Here is a 27,967-nt window from a genome sequence, read left to right on the forward strand (position 1 = left end):
CCCAGGACTAACATTGACCTTTTTCCTGCTTGGACATTTTTCCCAGGTAGGATGGAATGAAAATGACAGGATTGGTGCAATTGAAAGGCATGGGATTTGGGGTCACCCAGCCCTGCTGCATGTTAGCTGTGTGGCTCCGGGCAAGCTCTCTGTCTCTCGTAGGTCTCAGTTTCCTCATCGCCAGTGGGGTAACACACCTGTCTCTCATGGTGGTTGTGAGGATTCAGTGATTCACCTGTGCTGTGGCCCGGTGCAAGGAGGTGGGCACTAATCATTCATTTCCCACTCTGCCCACTTTTATCAGTGCTTTAATTTGGCCAGTTTTGCTTGACAAGGGCATCGGGCAACTTTCTGCAGAACTCATCTCCCCCTTTTCCCTCTCTAACTTTGTCTTCTCTTCTCCCAGGGGCCCAGATCATTGATCTGATGATGTTGGTCATCGATGTGACCAAGGGGATGCAGACCCAGTCAGCGGAGTGCCTTGTGATCGGGCAGATCGCCTGCCAGAAGCTGGTCGTGGTACTGAACAAAACAGACCTCTTAGCCGAAGGGAAGAGGCAGGCAGCGATTGATAAAATGACCAAGAAAATGCAGAAGACTCTAGAGAACACCAAGTAGGTTTGCTAGGGAGAGAAATGTTCACGTGTATATGTAGCAGGCTTCGGGGCACACTTCGTTTCACTACCATGAACTGGGCAGGCAGGTGTCAGCCTCGGGTCTTACTGAGGGGGTCTTACCTCGCGCCTGCTTGCATGAAGGGACAAGGCTAAGGTGCTGCTGCTGCAAGAGGCCAGAAAGTAACAGAAACCTAAAGAAACTAGAAGCTGAGTTTTCAGGTAGTTTCCTAACATGAGTAGTGGGGTGGTTCTGCTCTGCACGGCATTCAGAAACCCAGGTTGCCTCCCTCTTGCTGACCTTGCACTGTAGGGTGTCCTTGTCCGTGAGGTCAGAGCAGGGCACAGGCACTGCTGTGTTCATGTCCTGGGAAGGTCCAGTGTGTCAGGCGTGGGCCTGGAAGGGCACACACCCTTCCCACTGAGATTCTGTCAATGTGACTCAGTCCTTCCTGCCATATTAGCCATGCCTCAGTACAAGAGAGGCCAGGACGTGTGTCCCCTCACCATCTGCTTAGCTGCAACTTGATTATCAAAAGGGGGAGATGAGTTTTCCTAGACAACTAGATGTTTCTGTCACAGAGGCTTATAAGATGGGATGGATGGATAGATGGATGGACAGACAGACATTGCTGTTGGAGGGGAGATTGGGAAAGGCCAGATCAAAAAGGACCTTTGTAGCCTTTCATGCCGATGAGTTTACAATTTCATCTTGTGGAAAGTAGGGAGTCGTTACAGAATTTTGTGCAGGGGAGTGACTGAAAGAGGTTTTCCCATCTACAGATGGCTGGCTGCATCTGGTGGCAGGATGTGTTGGCGAGGAGGATCCGGGAGGCAGCAGGGAGGCAGGGAGACAGGGAGAGGTGGCTGTGGTGGTTTTCCCAGGGAGAGACGTTAAGGCAGTGGAGGGAGGGGAGGGGTGACCTGGGGAGATCTTCAACAGGAGAATCAACAGGCCATGTCGAGCCATGGGATCTGCTTACAATCTGCACATTCTGTGAGGAGAGGTCCATGGGGGCAGAAAGGTGGCAGTGCTACTGGGCATTGTGTGGGTGGGAGGGGCATGGGGACTATGGGATAGAAAGCCACCTGGTTGTTCAGGCGGCGGTGGGAGTGACTTATTCTGATGCGGTTGAGAAAATGAGAAAATGTCCTTGTTGAGCAGACAGTGTTGGCAAACCTCATTGTTTTATCAATTCCTCTCTTCCTCTCTGGGCCAGCGCCTTTTGATCAATACTCAGTAGCAGTCACTGGGAGACAGCGCTGCTTCCTCTTTGCTTTGCAGCCCGAGACAATATGCTGCTACTTCCACCTCTCCTTCTCCCGCCTGTGGAGGGCAAGCAAGTAGAGTGTTTTTGTTTCCCTGTCATAAAGATTGATATGCTTTCCCATTTATGATTTTTTTCAGATCCAACACCTGCAGCTCTCCCTCAGAATTCTCAAGTTGGTTAAATTAAAGCTCTAGCCCTGCGAATGGGCCAAATATGTCATAAAAGATTTCCTAGTGCTGCCTTTTGTTAGCAAAATTCATCAATCCGATAAAATCGACACATTTAGATAAGTGTTGCATAAGAATTCAGACTTTGTTATTCCCAACGGAAGTGGGTATGAGACTGTAAAAAGGAAGATAAAAAATTATATCTTCTTTTTAGTGAGTTATTTGATCTCCCTGCCATTTTATTTAGTTGTCAGAAAGGGGAGAACAGGTCCTTTGGACTCTTGCATGAAAACCCAGTACAATGTCAGTATCATTTGCTATATAAACGGGACCTTCTGGGAAGGGCTTAGGGTACTCTTAAGGGTATATTAACTATTTCTATTAGTTAAATTTAAGGAAAGTTCTCACTTGCATGTTTAAATTACTATTCCTATTTTAATTTATTGGTTGAAGGTCAAATTACAGACTTTATCACACATCCAGAGGCCTTTGAAGCCTCTCCTCTCCTCCTTCCGTGCCTAGGGGGCTGGAAGAGAAACTCAGATAAAGGAAAGGATTGCTGCCCTGGTGGGTTGTAGTTAGTGGACCCAGTGGGCCTCAGCCAGGCTAAGTGGGATTACGTCTTAAGAGAACGTTAGCTTTTACCTCCATGCAGCAAAGAACTTCTTTAAATCATTTTAAGTGACTATTTCCTTTTCTTATGGTCCGTTGTTAAGTAAGTCCTTTGTAAATGCTGGTCCAAGTGTGAAGAAACTTTCTCTCTAGAAAGGAAAAATTTGGACTGGTGAACTATGTACATATCAAAACCTGAAAAGTATTAAAAACATAAAAGTTTTTTTTTCTATCCAAAGAATAATTGAAAGAAAATTTGGAAAATAGAGAAAAGTGATTAAAAGAAAGAAGAGACCACCCAAAGATTTCTTTTTTCAAAATAGCAGCTGCTGACATTTTGGTTTATTTCATTCCTGTCTTTTCGTCATGCATAGTATTGCCCTCCCTTTCCTCCCCATTTTTAAAATTATAGTAAAATATATATAACATAATGTTTATTATTTTAATCATTTGTAAATGTACAATTCAGTGGCATTAAACACATTTACAAAGCTGTGTACCCAGTACCACTGTCTATACCTAAAACTTTTTCATCATCCCCAAGATAAACTCTGTACCCATTAAACAGTAACTCCCCTTGTCTCCCCTGGTCCCAGCCCCTGGCAACCTCTATTCTGCTTTCTGTCTCTATAAATTTGCCTATTTGAGATACCTTATATAAATGGAATCATACAATATTTGGTCTTCTGTGTCTGGCTTATTTCACTTAGCATAATGCTTTCAAGGTCCATCCATGTTGTAGCATGTGTCAGAATTTCACTGCTTTCTATAGGTGAATAGTATTCTATTGTGTGTATATACCATATTTTATTTATCCATTCATCTGTTGATGGACACTTGGGTTGTTTCCTTTTGGTTATTGTGAATAATGCTGCTGTGAACATTGGTGTACAAATATCTATTCAAGTCCTTACTTTCAGTTCCTTTGGGTATATACCTAGGATTGGAATTGCTGGGTCATATGGTAGTTCTATGTTTAATTTTTTGAAGAGCCACCAAACTCTTTCCCACAGTGGAGGCACCGTTTTACATTCCTACTTGCAATGTGTTAGGGTTCCAGTTTCTCCACATCTTCTCCAACACTTATTTTCCTTTTTCTGGTAGTTATCCTAGTAGGAATGAAGTGGTATTTCATTGTGGGTTTTTTTTTTTTGTGAGGAAGATCAGCCCTGAGCTAACATCTGTCCTAACCCTCCTCTTTTTGCTGAGGAAGACCGGCTCTGAGCTAACATCTATTGCCAATCCTCCTCCTTTTTTTTTCCCCCAAAGCCCCAGTAGATAGTTGTATGTCATAGCTGCACATCCTTCTAGTTGCTGTATGTGGGACGCGGCCTCAGCACAAGCGGTGGGTGGGTGCACACTCAGGATCCGCCAGTAGAGCGCGCGCACTTAACCGCTAAGCCACGGGCCGGCCCTCATTGTGGTTTTGCCTTACATTTCCATAATGACTAATGGTGTTGAGTATCTTTTCATATGCTTATTGTCCATTTGTATATCTTCTTTAGAGAAATGTCTCTTCAAGTCCTTTGCCCAATCCGGTTGTTTTTGTTGTTGCTGTTGAGTTGTACAAGTGCTTTATATATTCTGGACATTAATCCATTGTCAGATACATGATTTGCAAATGTTTTCTTCCATTCTGTAGGTTGTGTTTTCACTTTCTTGATCATATCCCTTGATGCACGAAAGTTTTCAATTTTGATGAAATCCAATTTATTTATTTTTTTCTTTTGTTACCTGTGCTTTTGGTATCATGTCCATAAAATTGTTGCCAAATCCAATGTCTTGAAGATTTTCCCCAATTTTTTCCCTAATAATTTTGTAGTTTTAGCTCTTAAGTTTAGGTCTTTGATCCATTTTTACTTAATTTTTATATATGGTATAAGTTAGGGCCCAACCTCATTCTTTTGCATGTGATTATCCAGTTTTCCCAGCACCATTTCTTGAAAAGACTGTCTTTTCCCCTTTTACTCTTGTTAAAAGTCAATTGACCATGTACGTGTGGGTTTATTTCTGGGTTTTCTATTCTGTTCCATTGCTCTCTGTGTCTGTGCCTATACCAGTACCACGCTGCTTTGTTTACTGTACCTTTGTAGTAAGTTTCAAAGTCAGGAAGTTGAGTCCTCCAACTTGATGCTTCTTCTTCAAGGTTATTTTGGCTATTTGGGGCCCCTTGCAATTCCATATGAATTTGAGGATCTGCTTTTCCATTTCTGCAAAAAATGGTTGTTGGAATTTTGATAGGGATTGCATTTAACCTGTAAATTGCTTTGGGTAGCATGGACATGTTAAAAGTATTAAGTTTTACAGTCCATGAACATGGATTACTTTCCATTTATTTAGATATTCTTTAATTTGTTGTATCAGTGTTTTGTAGTTTTCAGTAAACAAGTCTTTCACCTCCCTGGTTAGATTTATTTCTAAGTATTTAATTCTTTTAGATGTTATTATAAATGGAATTCCTTTCTTTTTTTTTTTTTTGTTTGTTTGTGAGGAGATCAGCCCTGAGCTAACATCCGCCAATCCTCCTCCTTTTTTTTTGCTGAGGAAGACGGCCCTGGGCTAACATCGGTGCCCATCTTCCTCCACTTTATATGGGACGCCGCCACAGCATGGCTTACCAAGCAGTGCGTCGGTGCGCGCCCGGGATCCGAACCAGCGAACCCCGGGCCGCCGCAGCGGAGCGCGCGCACTTAACCGCTTGCGCCACCGGGCCGGCCCCGGAATTCCTTTCTTAATTTCCTTTTCAGATTGTTTTTGCAGGTGTGTAGAAACACAACTGATATTTATATGTTGATTTTGTACCCTGCAACTTTGCTGAATTCAATTCTCCCCCAAACATATAATGGTAATCATGAGGTATTTACATTATTGGTTTCTGCTTTTATTGCTTAACCTTTTACATAGCAGTTCTTCATGTAACCATCACTCCGTTGTTGACCTTGAGACTGGCTTAAGTTGTGCTCCTTATAGATAGATAACCCTGCGGTGGACATCCTTGACCATCATTACACTTGGTAGTTTCAGCTTCTTCCTCATGAGAGGTTCCCAGGTGTGAGATTACTGGATCAGGGGGCATGAACACTTTTAAACCTTTTGTTGCACATTACCATATTCTTTTCCAAAGAGTTTGTACCATTTTACACAGGTGTCAGCAGCTGACTTTGGTTTCTAATTTTAAGATATATTTGAAACTTAGTAGAATAGGAATGGTATTTTACTCGTTTTCATATGTGAGATTGAACATTTTTCCTTAAGTATATTAAACAGTTGTGCCTTTGTGTGTTTGAATTATGCCCGTATATTTTGTCTACTTGCCTCTTTGTGATTTTAATGCTTTCTTTTTGATTTTCAGGAGTTTTTTTGTTTGTTTGTTTGTTTTGCTGAGGAAGATTAGCCCTGAGCTAACATCTGTGCCAATCTTCCTCTTTATTTTGCTTGAAGAAGATTAGCCCTGAGCTAACATCTGTGCCAATCTTCTTCTATTTTGTATGCGGGTCACTACCACATTATGGCTTGATGAGTAGTGTAGGTCCGTGCCCGGGATCTGAACCCGTGAACTGGGGCCACTGAAGCAGACCACACAGAACTTAACCAGTATGCCGTGGGGCTGGCCCCCAGGAGTTTTTAATATTAATAATATAGATGTTGTTATTAATTAACCCTTTGCCTGTCATATTTGCTACAAATAAGTCTTTAGTATTTGTTGTTTGTCTTTCCATTTTAGTTGCTTTTTTTTTGATGTGCAGAAGTTTCTAACTTTATGTAGTCAAACTCTTTGATTGTTTTTCTTTGTGATTTCCTTATCTCTGAAAGCATTTAAAATTATTCTTGCATAAGCATTTATCAATGTTAACAGAAATCAAAACAGAAGATAAAAATGTACCCACAATCTTCCCAATGCATCAAATTAAAGTGTTTTTTGCTCTAGGGTCCCTGTCAGTCTTTCACACATGGACATAATTTGAGGTAGTTGTTATCACAATATTGACACTGTTCTGTGTTCTAGGCTTTTCTGTTTATTTTTTCAATAAATGTTATCATCTGACACCATCCTTGATGCATCGTTCTCCCAGATTCCGTCTGTGTTTCCTTCTCCTTTTAACACACTTTCTATTTTCTCGTTTCTGTTTTAGCCAAGGCCGTCTGCTTAGAGCCCACTCGGGGTTCCCTTGGCCCTGCCTCCCTCCTGGGATCTGGTGGAATGCCAAATCCTGTGATTTGGCTGCTGTGGAGCTGGCTCTTCTTACAAGGTGTGCATTCCAAACTAGCTTTGAGGCTGACTAGCTCTGTGGTCTTGGGCAACTCACTGTATCTCTCTGAGTTGATATTTTTTCCTCTGTAAAATGGGAGCTGATAAGTTCAGCCACACAGCATTTGTAATGAGGGAGTGTTGACATGGAACCTGGCGCATAGTAGGTGCTTAGTAACAACAGCTGTAACATGTCGAGCACCTACTGTGTGCTTGGCACTGTACTAGAGATTTCCTATATTCAATCAATCAGATCCTCACAGTTATCCCAGGAGTAGTTTTTGTATCTGGCTTGACTGGTGAGAAAAATAAGGCATAATAAATATTGGCTATTTTGAATTCTACTATTCCAAACCTAAAATTTATACTCTATTGGTTTATTTCTTTTACATGAGTTATACATCCATATACACACGCATTGTTTTTTTACTTATCTGAAATCATTTTTGTGTGTTAATGAAGGTCAGCCTGCGTGCACAGTCAGCATGTCTGAGCCTGCTTGTACCGTGACGGCACAGCTGCGAGGGGTCTGGAGGAGGTGGTGGGGTGCTGGGAACAGGAGAAGTGCTTGGATGTGCTCCAGATCAGCTCCTGCCTGCACTGCTAAGCTGTGGGGCCAGGCTCAGGGCTCTTTCTGACATCTCTGCTTGGAGCCCCTTCTGCTCCTAGAACCCAGACACCAGCCTAGATCTGAAATGTGGAACAGGAGGGGCCTCCAGTGCCCCTGGGGGCTGCTGAACTCTATTTCTGCTGCCAGAAGCCAGGATGCCCCAGTGTGCGGCATGTTCAGGGAGTCAGCAAGGCCAGCTTCTCTTGAGCCTGGGAAAGGGCCAAACCTCCAGCCTAACAGGCCTTTATGTTTTGTTACAATACATTGCCCAAAAGGGTTTGGATAAAAAATAATTGAATTTCCAAAGCTTTATGGTTAATTGCTGGAATTCTCAGTGCATGCTTTTACCCTTCTCTCTCCCTCTGGGCCTCAGGCTCATGGAGCGTAAGCAGAGACGATGCACGTGTACTGGGCCCTGGCTCGTGGTTGGATCCTGGTTCGCTGATTTTTGTGGCTAGAGCCCTCCCTTTGGACTGAGAACGGACTCTTCCTCTCACCCTCTCCTCCTCCGTGGGAGAGGCCTAGACTCTGGACTCCTACAGAGCAGCCACTTACTCCCTGGGCCCCCTGGCAGCCCCGGGCAAGTCACTTGGCTTCTCTGAAAATAGGGGTCGGAGCCCCTGCTTCTGGGGTGTTGAGATCACATGGAGAGCACGTAGCACAGTGCTGGCACAGAGCAGGCGCTCAGCCGTCAGCTCCTTTTCTTGCTTTTTCTCGTGTTTCTTTTCTTCTCTGTCTCTCTTCCTCAGTGTTTTTATGTCTTCCCTTCTCTCTCCTGACTATTCCTTTTCTTTTTCCTCCCTCCCTCCCTCTCCAAACTCTCTTCTCTCCCTCTGGGTGTTGCCCTTCTCAAGGGAAATATCTAAGTCCTGCCATTTCTGCAGGGGCAGCACGGTCTATCTGAGCTGCTCTGGAGTTGATTGGTGAGTGGGTCTTAGGCCCTGTTTGGAATCTCCCCCGTGAACTTGCATCATCTTGTCACATTGACCTTTGGGCACCCAATGGCTCCTAAGATTATTTAACTTGCTCTTTAGGGAACTCCAGTTTCTCAGAGTTACTTCCTCTCATCTTAAAAAAGTATATATCTGATTTTCTTTAAGTGCTCACCCTCAGACAGGCCAGGAGCAGTGTGGTGTGGAGTCAAAAGACCACCTGGACTGAGCACCCCCCCCCCCCCGCCCCCGCGCTTCTAAGGAGTGTACTGTGCAGTTGGGCAGGAAAGACTAACCGATGGAGGAAGTAACAGTGGGAGATTTTCCTTGCAGTTACAGACTAGACCTGAAGTGGCTTCTTTAGAGCAGCATGGGGGCTTCCGAGGAAAGGGAATTTGCTTCCGGCCTGGGGAGTCAGGAATTTGAATTGGTTTTAGAAGGGCAAGTAATAACTAAGCAGGAGTGAGTTTCAAAATATGTGATGGAGGTCATGGCACTGACCACTCAGAAGGGATGCAGGCGGCTGGCAGCTGTCCTGGTTCTAGGAGCTGTTTCCAGGCTCCCCACAGCACTTTTACACACATGAACTTGCTTGGTATAGGAGACAACCCTGCAGTGTAGGTCATGCTATCTCCTGTTAGGGAAATGGAGGCTGAGTGAGGTGGAATAACTTAAGTCAGCTGTGGATTGGAAATTAGTCCTAGGTTTCTTGCTCAAAGTCCCACCCTCTGTGCCTTGCCTCAGGTCGCCTGTCACCTGGGTTAGATTTGGATAGGCAGAGGAGAGTAAGGAGGTTAGGGCAACAGTGGAAGTAGTTTGATGCTAGGCAAGGGCTTGAGTTTTTACCTGTATTTCCAGAGGGTTTGGTGCGATGAGTCAGTGTGAGGAGGCTGGGGCAGGCCATAGAGGGCCTTGTGAACCAGCCTGGATGCTGGGCTTCATCCTGGGACAGTCAGGGAGCCCCTGAATGTGTGGAGGGGAGAAGACTAATGCCTTAAAGTGGTGCTGCTGGAAGGTCATCGTAGCTGCAGCTGGTGCCTGGAACAGGGCCGTGCTCAGACTTTGGAGAGCTGTTGGGTGGCCTAGGGTGATAAGGACCTGACCCAGCGTGGACTTTATTGAGCATCAAAATCAGAGGATGGATTGGAGCCAGATCCCAAAAGAAGAACTGACCAGATGCAGCGACTGATGAAGACATTGGTGATTATGCAGCCAGCGATGATTCCAGAGACCAGAGGAATATCGTCCCATGATCAGGAACCAGGAAGCTAGGGTGGGGAAGCCACTTGCTCATACATGATAGGATAAGACTAGAGTGCTTAAAAGGGGTCCTGGCTGAAGACACAGATTTGGGAATGATCCACAGAGGAGCCTTAGTGCAGGTCATCAGAGTGCAGGGAGCTCCTGGTGGACAGCAGTCCAGGGGGAGAAAAGCTGGGCTCTCAGGGAGCTCTTGGGAGAGACCAACAATGGATAGAGGCAGAAGAAAGACTTCTCAAGGAGGCAAAGGATAGTTAGGGGCCATGGAATAAAAGTTTAGAGTGGTGGGTAAGAAGGGTGAGGAGCCGGCTGTTTGATGGTCCTTTGGGTCAGATGTCACAGTGGGGAAGAGAGTCTGAGAGAAGAACATAGACTTGACTACTGGAGAGTTGCTGTTGATCTTCAGGAACTTAGTTCTGTTCTTTGCCCCTCCTCTTTTCCTCTTTCTGTTGCACATAGTTGGTGCCCTCAGTCGGTGCCCCAGCCCCTCATGCCCCATTGCTCTGGGAGCTCTTTGTTTGTTTGTTGTGCACCCTCTGTGGAGCTTGGCACAGAAGAGATGCTTAGTAAATGTCCCTTGGCTTGAAAGGGAAGGAGATTGAAGTGATGTTGTAAGGAAACAGGCATAAGCTCCTGGTGAGTAAGCAGAAGTGGCATTCATTTTGAAGGGTGAGTGGAAACAGAAATTGGGTGTTGATCAAAAGTGGCGGCGGCGGGCCGGGGGAGGTGTATCAAGCAAAAGGGTTTTTCCCCCAAGAGGAGAGAAATCTGGGAATGTAGAAAGGCAGCAGTCATGAGTCCAGAGATGAGACTGGAGGGGCTGGTGAAGGGAGGCTGGGGGATGGGAATGGTCAGACAGGGCAGTTCCTTTAGACATGGCAGGGAGACTGGGTGGCAGTGGATTCTTTCTTAGACTCCTCCCTTCCGTTGTCTCTTCTTGGACTTGGTCCTTCGCCCTGCTTCCCATTGGGCACCACGGTGGGGAAATGTGAGAGAATGGCTGAGAGTCTTGAGGAAGATGAAGAAGGCAATATTACTCAGAGTGAGGAACTCACACCACATGTCAGGCAAGAGGAGCCTGGGGTTGTACTTGGATGTGGCAAAAATGCATGGGGAGGATTCTGGGAAGATGGTGGAGTAAGAAGCACCAAGAATCTGTCTCCTACCTCCTCAACAATTGCACTGGCGGAACCTGTCTGATGGAACTCTGGAATCTATGGAAGACTTGCAACTTCCAGGTGAAGGCAGACTTGGTAAATTGCAGTTAATTCTGGTCAATTTCAGCTCATAGCACAGTAGCACCTACCCTTCCCCAGCCTGTCAGCCTGTGGTAGGCCCCTGTGCATGTGTTCCTGGAGCAGTTTGCACACAGCTCAAGGGAGCTGGAGTGGGTAAAAAGGACCCTGTCCTCCCAATATCAGGGATCTGTGCTCTCTGATCACTGGTTGCTGCTTCTGGTCACAGAGGTGCAGACAAACAGGCAGGCAGCCATTGTTTTTGCACCTCCTCCCGTTGTTGCAAGCCCCTCGCCCTCTGGCTGAATGACTTCAGGGGATTTAAAGGACCAGTACCCTTTTTACTAGCCCCTTCATTTTTTTTTTTCCCTCTGTCAGGAGTCAGACATTAAAGACTAGGTTATTCAGAAACAATTGCATATACAGGGAAAATTAGAAAGTGAGCATGCATGCCTGGGGATAAGATGCTCAGACAAGACCTGCGAAGACCTTAAGTTTATACCTCGGGCTGATTCTCAACACAGAGATGGCCTACAACATTCAAATAAAAAAAAAAAAAAAAAACAATAATAACAACAATAAACAAAAAACCCTGTGGAAGGGAGAGAATCTGATCTCCATAGTTACCATATTATTAGACTCAAATGTCCAGTTCTCAACAAAAATCACAAAGCATATAAAGAAACAGGAAAGTATAGCCCAATCAAAGGAAGAAAAAATAAATTAATAGAAACTGTCCCTGAAAAAGACCTGAGGGCAGATATACTAGACAAAGACTTTAGAATAGCTGTCTTAAGGTGCTCAAAGAAGTAAAGGAAAATGTGGAGATAAGCAAGAAAACAATGTGTGAACAAAATGGAAATATCAATAAAGAAATAGAAAACCTAGGCTAGTGACGTCAGCATCATGGCGGAGTGAGCTTTCCCGTGAATTCTTCCCCCACAAAATACAACAAAAGTAACAGCCACAGACCAACAACGGAATCCCAGACAGTCAAAAGCTGGAGCGGAGGGATCCACACTGCCGCACATCTGAGAGCGGAACGTGCTGGGCCCCCGGAGGAAGCGGGGAGAGGTAAGGAGAACTCCACTCCCTCCCCATCAGATCAGCGATCCGGTCCGCGTGGCTCCCAGAGAGGGGGGAGGGGCGGCCCTCGGCGGGAAACTGTAGCTCTTCGGGCGCTCTCAGCCAGTGGGAAACTCCCGCACAGAGGGCTCAGAGGAGCCACAGGGCTACCATCAACATCTGAGCAACCCAGAGAGCGGATAAAGAGGGGCAAACGAGAAGCCTCCCACGTCAGGGACCCAGAGGGCAAAAGAGAGCTCCCCCCTCCCTGCAACCCGGAGTCTGCAGCTCGACCAGATCTAGCGGTCCGAGGCAGACCTGAATAAACTGGACTGGACCCGTGGATCGCAGTGGGGAAAAGAAACAAAACAAAACAAAACAAAACTGCGGATCGCAGCAGAAAAACTGGGGCAGAGCGCAGGGGGCTTAGACTACACAGCCCTTTACCACCACACAGTGGCGGCAGGTGGAAATTGCAACCAGAGACTTCCAGGATGAGGAAAATCAAAACCAACACAGGAACCACAATGCAAAAATATATGAAATCACCAGACCAGAAACAAAATGACAAGCACCCAGAAATCAACCCCGAAGACACAGAAATCCATAAACTAAATGACAGAGATTTCAAAATAGCTATCATAAAAACACTCAACGAAATACGAGACAACACAGACAAACAATTAAATGAGATTAGGAGTTTCTTCACAAAAGAGATTGAAATCATAAAGAAAAACCTATCAGGGCTGATGGAGATGAAGAACACAATGGAGGAGATAAAGGAGAATCTGGAATCTTTAAAGAACAGAGCTGACAATATGGAGGAAAGAATTAGTACTTTAGAGGATAGGAATACAGATATACTCCAGATGGAAGAAGAGAGAGAACTAAGACTAAAAAGAAATGAAGAAAGACTCCGAGAAATATCGGACTCTATTAGAAAATGTAACATAAGAATTATAGGTATTCCTGAGGGAGAGGAGAGGGAAAGAGGAACAGAGAGCCTATTCAAGGAAATAATAGCTGAAAATTTCCCAAATCTGGGGAAGGAGCAGGAAATACCAGTAAGCGAAGCCAACAGGACTCCTATATATATTAACAGACAAAGGCCTTCACCACGACACCTAGTGGTAAGGCTAGCCAGGGTCAACGACAAAGAAACAATATTAAGGGCAGCTAGACAAAAACAAAAAATAACGTACAAAGGAACTCCCATCAGGCTCTCAGCGGATTTCTCAACAGAAACTTTTCAGGCTAGAAGAGACTGGAATGATATATTCAAAATACTAAAAGACAAAAACTTTCAGCCAAGAATACTCTATCCAGCAAAAATATCCTTCAAATATGATGGAGAAATAGTAACTCTCCCAGATAAACAAAAGCTAAGGGAGTTCATGGCCACGAGACCGCCACTACAAGAAATACTCAAGAAGGCCCTCAGGCCTGAAAACAAGAAGAGAAAGGGAACACAAAGCTTGGAGTAAGGAGAAAAGTAGGTAGACAAAATCAGAGAAATAGTAGATCTTTACCGGAATAGGTTAGCAACCACTTAAATACTAAACTCAAAGATCAAAGGAAGAAATTCACCAAAAATAAATTTAACCTCATCACTGTAAACACACAGCCACAACACAAGATAGAATAAGGTATAACAAGAACAACTTAGAAGGGGAAGAGGAAAGTGACTGAATTGACTTAGTATAAGGAAATAGGAGGCTATCAGATAATGGACTATCTCATACAGAAGATTTTTCACCCAAACCTCAAGGTAACCACTAAACAAATAATCAAATTAAAACCACATATGATAAACAAAGAGAAAACTAGAAGAATCATAAGACAGAACAACCAAACTGAATTGGCAGTCCAAAACAAATGGGACAAGAAATAGAAAACCTAAAAAGATGCAAAACAGAAATTCTGGAACTGAAAAGTACCATAACTTAAATAAAAAATTTAATAGAGGGATTCAAAGGCAGAATTGAGTAGGCAGAAGAAAGAATTAGCAAACTTGAAGATAGGACAACAGAAATAATCAAGTCTGAGGAACAGAAAGAAAAAGTATTGAAGAAAAGTGAACAGAGTCTAAGTGACCTGTGGAACACAATTAAGTGGACCAACATACACATTGTGGGAGTCCCAGGAGAAGAGAGAGAGAAAAGGGCAGAGAGAATATGTGAAGAAATAATGGCTGAAGACTTCCCAAGTTTTATTAAAGACAATGTAAACATTCAAGAAGCTCAACGAACTCCAAGTAAAATGAACTAAAAGAGACCCACACTGAGACACATTGTAATCAAACTTTCAAAAGACAAAGACGAAGGGAAAATCTTGAAAGCAATGAAGGGTGGCTAGTCACAACAAGGGATCTTCAATAAAATCATCAGTAGATGTCTCATCATAAACTACAGAGGCCAGAAAGTAGTGGGCCTGTATATACAAAGTGCTAAAAGAAAAAAAACCCACCAACCAAGAATCCTATGTCCAGCAAAACTGTCCTTGAAAAGTGAGGAAGAAATTAAGACATTCCCAGATAAACAAAAGCTGAGGGAGCTCACTACCACTAGATCTGCCTGCAAGAAATGCTGGAGAGAGTCTTGCAGAGTGAAATGATGAAATAAAGATCTCAATAAAGGTAAATACATGGGCAATTATCAAAGCTAACATTATTGTAAAAATAGTTTGTAACTCCACTTGTTTTTTCTACGTACTATAAGAGACTGATACATATAAAAAACAAAACAATTATTTGTCTAAAAGCTAGTATTATAACTTTAGTTCATAACTCCACATTTTGTTTTCTACATAATTTGAGACACTAATGCATTTAAAACGTTAGTTTATGTTTTTGGGCACACAGTGTATAAAGAGGTAATTTTGTGACATCAATAATGAAAAGCGATGGGGACTGAGCTGTAAAAGAGCAGAGTTCTTTTGTGTTATTGAAGTTAAACTGGTATAAATTAAAATTAGAGTGTTATAACTTTAGGGTGCTAAATGTAATCTCCATGTTAACCATAAAGAAAATAGCTATAGAATATATACAAAAGAAAATGAGAAGGGATGTAAACATTTTGCTACAAAAAATCAACACGAAAGACAGTAATGCAAGAAAAGAGACAAAAAGGCTATCAGGCATACAGAAAACAAATAGCACAATGACAGAAGTAAGTCCCTCCTTATTAGTAATTTCTTTAAATGTAAATGGATTAAGCTCTCCAATTAAAGGACAGAGATTGGCAGAATAGACAAAAACATTATCCAACTATGTACTGTGTACTAGAGGCTCAATTTAGGTCCAGATACACAAACAGATTGAAAGTGAAAGGATGGAAAAAAATAGTTCATGCAAATAGTAACCAAAAGAGAGCAAGAGTAGCTATACTAATATTAGGAAAAATAGACTTTAAATTAAAAAAGTTTACAAGAGACAAAGAAGGGCATTATATAGTAATAAAAGTTTCAGCAAGACGATATAACAATTATAAACATGTATGTACCTCATGACAGACCATCAAAATATATGAAGCAAAAACTGACAGAATTAAGGTAGAAATAGACAGTTTCATAATAGTTGGAAATTTCAATACCCCACTCACAATAGTGGATAGAGCAACCAGACATAAGATAAGTAAGGAAATAGAGGACTTAAACAATCCAATAAACCAACTAGATCCAGTAAACCAACTAGATCTAACAGACATACGCAGAACAGTCTACCCAACAATAACAGCATACACATTCTTCTCAAGTACACATTTTCCAAGATAGACCATGTGTCAGGCCACAAATGAAATCTTGATAGATTTAAGAAAATTATATCATACAAAGTATTTTTTCTAACCACAATAGGATGTACAGTTATGTGTTGCTTAATGATGGGATATGTTCTGAGAAATGCGTCATTAGTTGATTTCATCGTGTGAACATCATAGAGTGTACTTACATAAATCTAAATGGCGTAGCCCACTACACACCTAGGCTATATGGTACTAATCTTAGGGTACCAGTGTCATATATACAGTTCACCATTGACCCAAACGTCATTATACAGTGCATGACTATAGTTAGAGATCAATAACAGAAGTAAAATTGGAAAATTCACAAATTTGTGGAAATTAAACAACACTCACTTAAACAACCAATGAATCAAAGAAGAAATCATGGGGGAAATTAGAAAATATTTAGAGATGAATAAAACAAAAACATACCAAATCGATGGGAGTAGCAAAAGCAATGCTAAGGGGGAAATTTATAGCTATAAATTCTTACATTAAGAAACAAGAAATATCTCAAATCAGCAACCTAACTTTACAACTTAAGTACCTAGAAAAAGAAGAAAAAACTAAACCCAAAGGTAGTAGAAGGAAGTTAATAACACAGATTAGAGCAGAGACAAATGAAATGGAAAAACAATAGAGAAAATCAATGAAACCAAAAGTTGGTTCTTTGAAAAGATCAACAAAATTGAAAAACTGTTGGCTAGATGGACTAAGAAAAAAAGGGAGAAGACTCAAATTACTAAAATCGGAATTGAAAATGGGGACATTACTACTGATTCTACAAAAATAAAAAGGATTATAAGAGGGTACAATGAGCAATTGTACACCAACAAATTGGATAACTGAGATCAAATGGACAAATTCCTAGAAGCACAGAACCTACCAAGACTAAATCACGAAGACATAGACAATCTGAATAGACCTGTAACTATTAAGGAGGTTGAATCAGTAATCAAAAATCTCCTGACAAATAAAAGCCCCGGATCTGATGACTTGACTGGTGAATTCTAACATTTAAAGAAAAACACTAACACCAGTCCTTCTTAAACTTTTCCAAAAAAATTGAAGAGGAGGGAACATTTCTTAACCTATTCTATGAGGCCAGCATTACCCCGATACCAAAGCTAGATAAAGACACTACAAGAAAACTACAAACTAATATCCCTTATGAACACTGATGCAAAAATCCTAAACAAAATACTAGCAAACCGAATTAGCAGCATACTAAAAGGATTATATACCCCAACCAAGTGGGATTTATTCCTGGAATGCAGAGATGGTTCAACGTACGAAAATCATTCCATGTGATATGCCACATTAACACAATGAAGGGGACAAAAAACCGCATGGTCATCTCAGTTGATGCTGAAAAAGCATTTGACAAAATTCAACACCCTTTCATGATAAAAACACTCAACAAACTTGGAAGAGAAGGAAACTACCTCAACATAATAAAAGCTATATATGAAAAACCCATAGCAAACCTCATACTCAGTGCTGAAAGACTGAAAGTTTTCCCTCCAAGATCAGGAACAAGACAAGGATTCCTACTTTTGCCACTTGTATTCAACATAGTACTAGAAGTTCTAGACAGGGCAATTAGGCAGGAAAAAGAAATAAAGGCATCCAAATTAGAATGGAAGAATTAAAATTATTTATGTTTGCAGATGATATGATCTTCTATATAGAAAACTCTAAATATTCCACACAAAACAAACTTATTAGAGCTAATAAATTAATTCAGCACAGTAGCAGTATACAAAGTCAGCATGCAAAAATCATTTGCATTTCTATACACTAACAATGAATGGTCTGAAAAGTAAATTTACAAAAACAAATCCATTTATAATAGCATCAAAAAGAATAGAATACTTAGGAATTAACTTAACCAAGAAGGTAAACTACTTGTATAATGAAAATTATAAAACATTGCTGGAAGAGGTTAAAGAAGTCATACATCAATGGAAGCACATCTCATGTTCATGGATTGGAAGACTTAATATCATTAAGATGTCAATACTACCCCAAGCAATCTACAGATTCAATACAATCCCTATCAAAATCCCAATCACGTTTTTTGCAGAAATAGAAAAACCCATCCTTAAATTCATATGGAGTCTCAAGGTTCCCCGAATAGCCAAAACGTTCTTAAAAAAGAAGAGAACTGGAGAATTTACACTTCCTGATTTCATATCTTACTACAAAGCGACAGTAATCAAAACTAAGTGGTAGTGGCATAAACACAGATGTATATACCAATGGAATAGAATAGAGAGCCCAGAAATAAACCCTCGCATGTATGGTCAAATGAATTTTGTCAAAGGGGCCAAGATCAATGAGGAAGGACAGTCTTTTCAACAAATGTTGCTGGGAAAACTGGATAATCACATGGAAAAGAATGAGGCTGAACCCTTACCCAACACCATATACAAAAGTTAGCTCAAAATGGATCAAAGAACTAAATATAAGACCTAAAACTGTAAACTCTCAGAAGAAAATATAGGGCAAAAACTTCAAGACATTGGATTTGGCAGTGATTTCTTGGATATGACCAAAGGCACAGGTAACAAAAGAAAAAATAGATAAATTGGACTTCATGAAAATTTTTAAAATTTGTGCATCAAAAGACAATATCAACAGAGGGCCAGCCCCGTAGCTGAGTGGTTAAAGTTCCGCATGCTCCGCTTTGGCAGCCAGGTTCGCTGTTTCAGATCCCAGATGCGGACCTACATCACTCACCAGCCAGGCTGTGGCGGCATCCCATGTATGAAAAATAGAGGAAGATTGGCACAGATGTGAGCTCAGGGCTGATCTTCCTCAAGCAAAAAAAAGAGGAGGATTGGCAACAGATGTGAGTGCAGGGCTAATCTTCCTCACACACACACACAAAAAGCAGGGTCCCCAAGAGAAATTTGTGCACCCATGTTCATAGCAGCATTATTCACAATAGACAAAAGGGGAAGCAACCCAAGTGTCCGTCAGTGGATGAACTGGTAAACAAAATGTCGTCCATACATACAATGGAGTATTCTTCAGCCTTAAAAAGGAATGAAATTCTGACACATGCTACAAAATGGATAAACCTTGGGGACATTTTGCTAAGTGAAATAAACCAGTCACAAAAAGACGAATACTGTATGATTCCGCTTACATGAGATACTTAGAGTAGTCAGAATCATAGAGAGGATTACAATGTAGAGTGGTAGTTACCAGTGGCTGGGGTCGGGGAGAATGGGGAGTTACTATTTAATGGGTACGGGTTTCAGTTTTACAAGGTAAAAAGAGCTGTGGAGATGGATAGTGGTGATGGTTGCACAACAGAATACATGTGTTTAATACCACTGAACTGTGCACTTAAATATGGTGAAGATGGCAAATTTTATGTTATGTATGTTTTACCAGTATAACAAAATGGAAAAGAATGCTTGGAGTTATCTGAGAAAGTTATTCCTTTTTCAGTTATCTTTAAATCTCTTCTATTAAGTTAGGAAAATGTCTCAACTTGGTGCCCTTGTGTCTTCAGTGTTTCTGTAACTTTTTAACCAGGTTCTGAGCCTTCAGCAGGGAATAGTATCTAGCTAGAATTTAATAGCCTTCTTTTGTTTTCTTTGTGTTCATTTTTGTAGCTACAGTAGTAGATTTCATGTCCCCTGAAGGGTACCGTGATTGGTTAATCAAAAGTCTCTTAAAGCAGAGAATCATAAAAAAAGACACATTCATGCCTTAAATATAATATTTTAACTTAAAACATATACATGCATGTTTACTTAGTAATATCAATAATAGAAGTTGTTCCGAGGGGACATACAACGTTGTCAGGATTGTGCCTCCCCTTCCTTGTTAGCACAATACTGTTGGCGGTGGGTCCAGGCTCATCTGGGGCATGTTGGCTGTGTAAGCAGTTTTGTATTCTGAATTTGGGCCCATCTCTTCTTCTTCGTGCTGTTTTTTTGAGGCATATGTGATTTCTGCATCATCTATAATTTCAGTTTTACACAAATGACACTTATAATCCGTATGTTATCATTAATTTGTTTGGTGTGAATTCAGTAGAGTAAGCTATAGTCTGTATTTTCTTCTTGGTCAGAATTTATGTTTTTTTTTTTTTTTTTGAGCAAGATCAGCCCTGAGCTAACATCTGTTGCCAATCCTCCTCTTTTTGCTGAGGAAGATTGGCTCTGGGCTAACATCCAGGCCCATCTTCCTTTGCTTTATATGGGATGCTGCCACAGCATGGCTTGACAAGCGGTGCGTTGTTCCGTGCCCAGGATTCGAACCCGTGAACCCAGGGCCTCTGAAGCAGAGCATGAAAACTTAACCGCTATACCACTGGGCTGGCCCCCAGAATTTATGTTTTGAAAAGCTCTAGAGTTTGTTGATTTGACAGTAACAAAAAGTTGTAATTTGCGAGTTCCAGTGTCCACACCTTAGCCAGCCACTGTCATTTTGGCTTTTTTCTGTGCAGGTGTGGCATGCTTTCTTTTTTGTGCAATTGTTTCTCTTTGTAGCATGTTATTAATTAGAATAGTTCCAGCAGTGTTTTAGAGGTGTTCTCCAGTTAAATTTCCTGTGGAAAACCTCAATAAATGACTTTAGTTCTCTTGTGAATTTTTGAGCAGCGGATAGCTTCTCTTTGCTCTGGCACTTGCCACAGGAACTCCATGACTTTGTTACATCTGTCACTTGCTGGAAAAACGTTCTGCCCAGCTCATCTTTTCTTCCAGTATGAGCCCACTGGCTGGAGTTCATAAGCCAGACCCTAATGTACTGCCTACAATTTTGGTTTCTTTAAAGTGAAGCAAGATTTGCAAAGCAGTCTGAGTCAGGAATTTTTCTATGTTTTCATAACTTCTCCTGAAGTCTTTTATGGTTTTCTTATGCACATCTAATTTAACACCAGTTTTTAAAGAGATTTGCCTTTATTATATCTTTCTAGCAAATTCAACTTAGTTCTCATAGAAACAGCTACCTTCACACTGTTCTTTCATGACACTAAATTAAATTACAGTAACACATAACTGGCATTTCCAAGTTTGTGGCATAAGCAGTAGGTCTCATGTTCTGCATAAAGGTCAGCTGGTAAAGGCGGAAGTGAGGCATGTGCTCGACTCTGGAGCATGGCCTGAGAGCCTCAAGCTGTCTCCCCAGCGTGGGTGTTCGTGCACCAGGCTTCAGGCCCAGGCTTTGCGAAGCACAGGGAGTGGAGACCCTCAGCCAATGAACGTCCTTGAAGTGGCTGGTGGTGGGAGGGCTTCTACTATACCTTTTATTTGTGGTAAGTGATACTAGTTTTCCATTTTGATAGCAATATAAAATCGTGTTTTTCAATAAATGTATATAAGTAAGAATGTGAATTATTTTAAAGAAGAAAACCTAAGAAAATAATAGTTCAGGTGGTACACAGATTTGACAAACCTTGTGAAGAGAGTATAGGACCAGTGTCCTGTATGTAGGTAACACTGAAATAGAGGCAGAAGGGAATGGAGCAGAGCAACCACAAACACAGGGAAACCACATAGGGGAGGGTCCTCCCTTCCCTATGCTCAGGGCAAGGGGTAGGTAGGCGGCAACGGGCTCCATCTTCTATTCTTGTATTTTCAAAGACCAGTAGTGACATCTGAGAGAGTAGTCGTTGTCCCTGGTGAGGGAGGGTGGAGGTGATCCTTGGGATGTCCAGCATGGTGGGAAGAACAGAGCTCTGGAACAGGGCTTTTGGGACCAGAGAGCAGAGTTCTGGGCTCCTTGCTTCTGCCATTTACTTCCCATGTGACCCTTTAGCAGTCATTTAATCTCTCTGTGCCCCAGTTTCTCCATCTCTAAAATGACGATGTAGTCCCTCACGTCATTACTATGATGATTAAATGGGGTGATGTGTATGAAAGCATTTTGCCAAGTGCTGTGTCATAGTACTTAATTAATGTTTGGTGAATAAAGGAATGATTCTCAGAGGGTTGTTTTAAGGATACAATAAATTAATGCTTTATTTGAAAGTGATAGCAAACTGTAAGAATATTGAATACCATAATTATAGTTATATTTATCTTTCTTTCATTGGTTTGAGAAATAAATTACTAGAGGGCAAGGGTTTTGTTAATCTGTTTATGGGGCTTAAATATATTATGTTCCCTGATCTTTGAACATCAGCCACTTCCCAGATACTCATGGATTGGAGAAGAGACACAATCCTGCCTCTAACCCAGGCTGATGGAGCTTTCTCATGATATTTTCAAGGTGGATGGCAAACCCAGAGTTGGCTTTTCATCACAGCCCTACCACTCATTAGTTTGTGACCAGGAGCAAGCTACAGAAGCTAGCCAAGCTTAGGACCCTCTTCTGTACAATGGGAGGAGGAGTAATAACAGCCACCTCACAAACTTGTGGTGAGGAGGTAAGGAGTGAGAAACTGCTAGCACAGGTGCTGGTACGGTAGGTAAATTACCCTGTGCCTTCCACTCACTACATACGAAGAGGCACTTAAGGGCAGTTTTTAGAGTCAGGGGAAGGTAAGCGTGGCACTTATTGGAGGAAGCAAAGTTCAGAACTAGAAGTGGTGCAGAAATGTCTCCTGGAGATATATTTAGTAAAGACATAGATGGAAGTAGTTCAATGTTATATGACTTATTAAGGAAATACAAATTAAAATGAGATATGTGTAAAAATAGTGAGATTTTGATGTATGTGCAGTAGAATAGGCATCTCAGATGTTCATTGTGGTAGTGAAAGGGTAGCAAACCTTTCAATGTATGTTTTTTCTTTTTAATTGAGATATAATTAACATACCATAAAATTCACCCTTTTAATGTGTACAGAGTTATGTAATCATCACCACTAATTTCAGAAACCCTGTACCCACTGAGCAGTTACTCCCTATTCTCTCTGCCCTCTAGCCCAGGGAACCACCAGTTTGTGTTCTGTCTCAATAGATTTGCCTATTCTGGATATTTCATATAAGTGGAATCTCACAATATGTGACCTTTTGTGTCTGACTTCTTTCACTTAGCATTGATGGACATTTGGGCTTTTTCCAGCTTTTGGTTGTTGTGAATAGTGCTGCTGTGAACATATGTGTACATGTATTTGTTTGAGTACTTGTTTTTGGATCTTTTGGGTATATACTTAGGGAATTTCTGGGTCATATGGTAATTCTATATGCTCCTTTATTTATTGATTTTTTTGCTGAGGAATATTCGCCCTGAGCTAACATCTGTTGCCAGTCTTTTTTTTTTTTTGTTTTTTTTTTTTTGCTTGAGGAAGATTTGCGCTGAGCTAACATCTGTGCCAGTTTTCCTCTATTTTGTATGTGGGTTGCCATCTCAGCATGGCCGCTGATGAGTGGTGTAGGTCTGCGCCTGGGATCCGAACCCGCGAACCCGAGCCACCAAAGCAGAGCGTGCCAAACTCAACCACTATGCCACGGGGCTGGCCCCACTCCTTCGTTTTTGAAACATATTTTTTGCTGCATATAGAGTACTTAATTGAGTTTGCTTTTGTTTTGTTTTGTTTTGTTACTTCCAGCACTTTGAATACATCATCTCATTACCTTTGGGCTGCCATGATTTCTGGTGAGAAATCAGTTGTCAGTCTTATTGAGGATGCTTTGTACATGAATAAGTCACTTTTCTCTTGCTACTTTAAAGATTCTTTTTGTCTTTGGCCTTCAGCGGTTTGATTATGATGTGTCTAGGTGTGGATCTCTTTGCGTTTAGCTTACTGGGAGTTTATTGAGCTTCTTGGATGTGCAGATTAATATTTTTCATCAAATTTGAGAAGTTTTTAAAGTTTATTCAGATATTCTTTTTGCCCCTTTTTCTCCTTTTTTTCTGAAATTTTTATTATGCATATGTTGATATGCTTTATGATGTCTCATGTCTTTGAGGCTGTGTTCATTTTTCTTCATTCTTTTTTCTTTGTTTTCCTCAGACTGGAGAATCTCAATTGACCTATCTTCAAGTTTATTGATTCTTCTACTTGCTGAAATATGCTATTGACCTCCTGTAGTGGATTTTTAAATTCCAGAGCCTGTATTTTTCAACTCCAGAATTTCTATTTGGTTCTTTTTTATAATTTCTAACTCTTTTTGCTATTCTTTATTTGATGAGACATTATCCTCATTCTTTTGTTTAGTTCTTTAGAAATGGTTTCCTTTATTTCTTTGAACATACTTAAAACAGCTGATTTAAAGTGTTTGTGTCTAGTAGGGTTTCCTCAGCAACAATTTCTATTAATTCCTTTTTTTTCTTGTGTATGGGCCATACTCTTATTTCTTTGCATGTATTGTGAATGTTTGTTGAAAACTAGACATTTTGAATAATATAATGTGGCAATTTTAGAAATCAGATTCTCTTCTTCCCTCACATTCCCATGGTTGTTGTTATTTGCTTAGTGACTTTTGTGAGCTAGTTCTGTGAAGTCGTGTGTGACCAACCTCTGCTTATTTAGCTTAGTGGTCAGCTAATGATCAGACAGAGATTTCCTTAAATGCCTGGAACCAGTAAGTCTCCGAGTCTTTGCCAAAGGTCTTTATGTGCATGTTGGGGCATGCTTTCAATGCTCAGGCAGGCAACTGACAACTTTGCCTCAGCCTTCGCTTCTTGCTTGCATAGAACCTCAAGGTCAAGCAGAGATGAGAGCTTAGGGTCTTCTCATGGCTTTCTTGACCATGCCCAGTGCCTTGGGCATGCCCACAGTCCAATGCCTTTAAGTAGCCTTCTGGATTCCCAGGAATATGTCAGAGATTTTCCAAGTCTCCCATGGAAGTCCCCAAGCTATTCCTTCTAAGCTTTTTGGTCAGCCTGTTGTTTGCCCAAACTGTTATCCTCTGCCTCAGACAGCCATGATGTTAAACAATTGCCTCTGATTATTTTCAACAAATGCCCCTGAGGAAAAGGCTGTTTGCACTGGGCAAGCTCCAAAGCAGGTCACATAAAGAACGCCTTGCAAGTGGGGTCTTCCAGGGAATGCCACATAGGAAAAATCATGACAGTTCTCTGGGAAAGGCGCTTTGATGGAACTCAAATTCATTCTGCCTCCTTCAGTGGCTGTCAGGCTGCTGGTTTCCACTCTGATTGCAGATGCTGGTTATTAAGGCTACCACAGAGTTAGGGAGGGGTGGGTGGGAATAGGGCAAATTAAAATTCCACAGAGCCCTCTTATTTTACTGAAATTCAGCTGTTTTTCTTGAATAAACGTTCCACACATTATTGAAAGTCTTTAGTTAATTTCCAGAGTTCTGAAAAAGTTGATTCTGATAATTTTTGCCAGTGTTCTTAATGCTTTTACGGAGGAGAGGCTTTTTGGGTATCCTTACTCTGCCATTTTGCTGATTTTTCAATGTATGTTGAGTCTTAGATGTATTCCCCATAAATTTATCCCAAAGCCAAGGCAAAGGAAAAAAAAAAAAAAGTCTGTCTTATCTATCAACATGTTTATCACAGTGTTATTTGTAATAGTGAAAAATTTGAAATATTCTAAATGAGTAACAGTAGGGGAGAAAGCATGTAAATTCTGGGTTGCTCTATTATGCAGCTGTCAAAATGAAAGAAGAGGCCTGAGGAGGTGAAAGTATAACATGGAGGTGTGAGCCTTGATTCTAGAGTCAGATGGGCTGGGTTTGAATTTAGCTCTGAGATGTATAGCCAATGACTTGGAGCAAATTAGTTAGCCTTTCTAAGCCTGCATTTCTCATCTATAAAATGGTGACAACTCCATAGTGGTGTTGTGAGGTTTCAGTGAAAGTGTCCAGGTTATATGCTTGCCTCAGCCAAGTAATTTATTATCATTGTTCTTGTTGCTATCATTCAACAGAAAATTCTTTATGATATAATGGTAAATAAACTAGAAGGATATGAAATTGTATGTATACTGTAACCAAAATATGAAAAAAATAATCCCTTGGCAATGCATGGAAAAACCAAGGTTGGAAGAAAGCACACCCTGATGATGGGATTGTGGGTTATTTTCTCTTTTCCAATTTTTTTCCCCCAATGGAAAAAATAAATGCTTACTCACAGTAAGAATCTCTTCTTAAGGAGGCAGGGCTCTCTGGAGGGCCCTGGAAGGAGTGCCCTCTGTTAGACACTGTGATGGTAGAGGTGTGCTTCCTGGTGCATCTGCAGGGGCTTTTTGGTCACCAGTATTTCCTGAGTCTCTTCAGGAGGCTGCTATGTATTTATTGGTCTTCTTCAGGGGGGTCTTTTATTCAGAGGCCTGGGGACCAAGGTTCACTGGTACTTCCTCAGGGAGGGTTCTGAAGGTGGAGGTTAACCCTGGGGCACCCTTTTAAATTCTGTTGTTCAATACAAGGCATTTCTCTTTGGGACCTGTAGTTTGTCATCTGCCAAATGGGATACCATGACACCCTCTTCCTGGGTGCTTTTGAAAGGAAGAAAGGAAAGAAGTCCTGTCATGCTTGGTCCTTTGCCAGGTGCTCCACAGACATGCTCTGTGTCCATGCTGACGATCTTGGTAACTGGGATGGGACTTGTTTTCTGTTGCAGGTTCCGAGGTGCACCAATTATACCTGTGGCGGCCAAGCCTGGGGGACCAGAGGCCCCTGAAACAGAAGCTCCACAGGGCATCTCGGAGCTCATTGAGGTACTGTCAGCTTGAGTCCAGGTTGGCCTCTGGCCCCAGCCCTACTCAAGCAGGTCCCCTTATGTCCTGCTCAGCCTGGAGAGAGAGAGAAAGAAAGGCAGCCCCAGCCAGAGGACTCGGAGGTGGTCCTTTTACCCTCTCCCTGCTCCTACCTTAGTGCAATCTCCATCACCGCCCTCAAACAGTTAAACCAGAACAGAGCCAAGGCCTCCACCCTGGAGCCCATGGCTCTGCGGAGCTGTTCACACCCTTGTAAGTCTTCCTTTTTTCTTTCTCTTGTCAGACACCTCCATATAGCAGCTCCTGCCAGTCTGGAACTCTGGGGCCATGTCCTTCAGACTGTACCAGCCCCTCCTGTAGGCCCCACCTGGGCTGGGGGCCAGTGAGGCAGGGTGAAGGAGATGGGCCCAGCAGCAGGGGCACTGCAGCTTACATCCTTGTGGCCTCCACCAAAGGGGTGGAGGCTTCATCTTCTGAAGCTGTGGGCCCGAGGCCCAGCCGTTCCTCCAGGCTCAGTGGTAGTGGACAGAGGGAGGGAGCCCAGACATCCGCAGGGTGCCAGGGCGGCAGCAGGTGGGGTGGGGGTGGTGGGGTGATGCTGCTATGAAGATGGCAGTGAGAATCGGGACTGCAGTGTCCCTCTGCTGAGCACTTGGGGCAGCTCCGAGAGGTGGAGTGGCAAGGTATATTGACGCTGGGGCTGGACGGTGGGTTCCCCCGATGGCCCCACTACCTGCTCTCTCTCTGACCTTAGGCACTTGACCTGCTCTCCCTTGCCTCAGTTCCCTCACTTGTAAAGTAGGGAAGATAAGAGCATCACTTACTCGTGGAGTTGGTGTGAGGATTTAGTGTGTTAATATGTATAATGTGTTCAGAATGGTGCCAGAGTTTACTGTGATGGTGATGTTGATTATCGCATACCAGTCACTGTACTAAGTTCTTTTCCTACGTGATCATTACCAATCACAGTGACCTTGGGAGGCTTATTTATCCCCATTTTACCAAGAAAGAGTCTGAGATTCAGAGAGGTTAAATAACTTGCCCAAGGTCTCACAGTGAGTACATCGTGGAGCCAAGATTCAGACCTAGGGCAGTTGTTGGGGTTGGCTTTGGGGTCCACCTGCACATGGATCCACAGAGCCAAGAGCAGGTGTGACCATGTGCACTGCCACTGTTTCTACGATTACATGGTGCTCATCTTGCTAACTTAGCAAAACAAACATTTTTCTGGATGAGGCTTTTGTTACTTTTTCATCACTCCAGAGAGTACTAGTCTGGGAGCCTGGGACAGTTATTTTTGTTAAAGCAGAATCCCAGAAAAGCCTGCTCTGAAAGATTCCTCTAAGAAACCTCTGCATAAATCTGAGACCAAGCATGTTTTAAGTCTCTAGTCTTTTTAAAAAGAATTATTATCACAAGACTAAGAGTTTGGAATATTCACTGCCAAATACTTTTTTGACAGCCTACTCTCTAACAAAATCAGAAAGTAGCAAAATAAAAGGAATAAGGCAGTATTTATTTTCATTTGTTTATTGGTAATTAGCTCTGACAACATCTCTGAGCACATAGATGGCATG

At 42.0% G+C, this 27,967-nt stretch overlaps 1 protein-coding gene across 4 annotated transcripts in view; it reads left to right on the forward strand.

Annotated features, from left to right (window-relative positions):
* EEFSEC (eukaryotic elongation factor, selenocysteine-tRNA specific) overlaps positions 1-27,967 on the forward strand; it is a 258,417-nt gene that overhangs the window by 89,897 nt on the left and 140,553 nt on the right. For 2 of the 4 annotated variants that reach the window (XM_058566950.1, XM_058566957.1), the window contains 3 exons: positions 407-614; positions 6,798-6,914; positions 26,294-26,390. In XM_058566950.1, the coding sequence (XP_058422933.1) occupies positions 407-614; positions 6,798-6,914; positions 26,294-26,390 (422 nt within the window). The remainder of the gene's footprint in view (positions 1-406; positions 615-6,797; positions 6,915-26,293; positions 26,391-27,967) is intronic. The other 2 variants (XM_058566966.1, XM_058566972.1) reach the window with 1 other exon arrangement.

This window comes from Diceros bicornis, chromosome 2 (genome assembly GCF_020826845.1).
Source record: "Diceros bicornis minor isolate mBicDic1 chromosome 2, mDicBic1.mat.cur, whole genome shotgun sequence".
Lineage (NCBI taxonomy): Eukaryota > Metazoa > Chordata > Mammalia > Perissodactyla > Rhinocerotidae > Diceros > Diceros bicornis.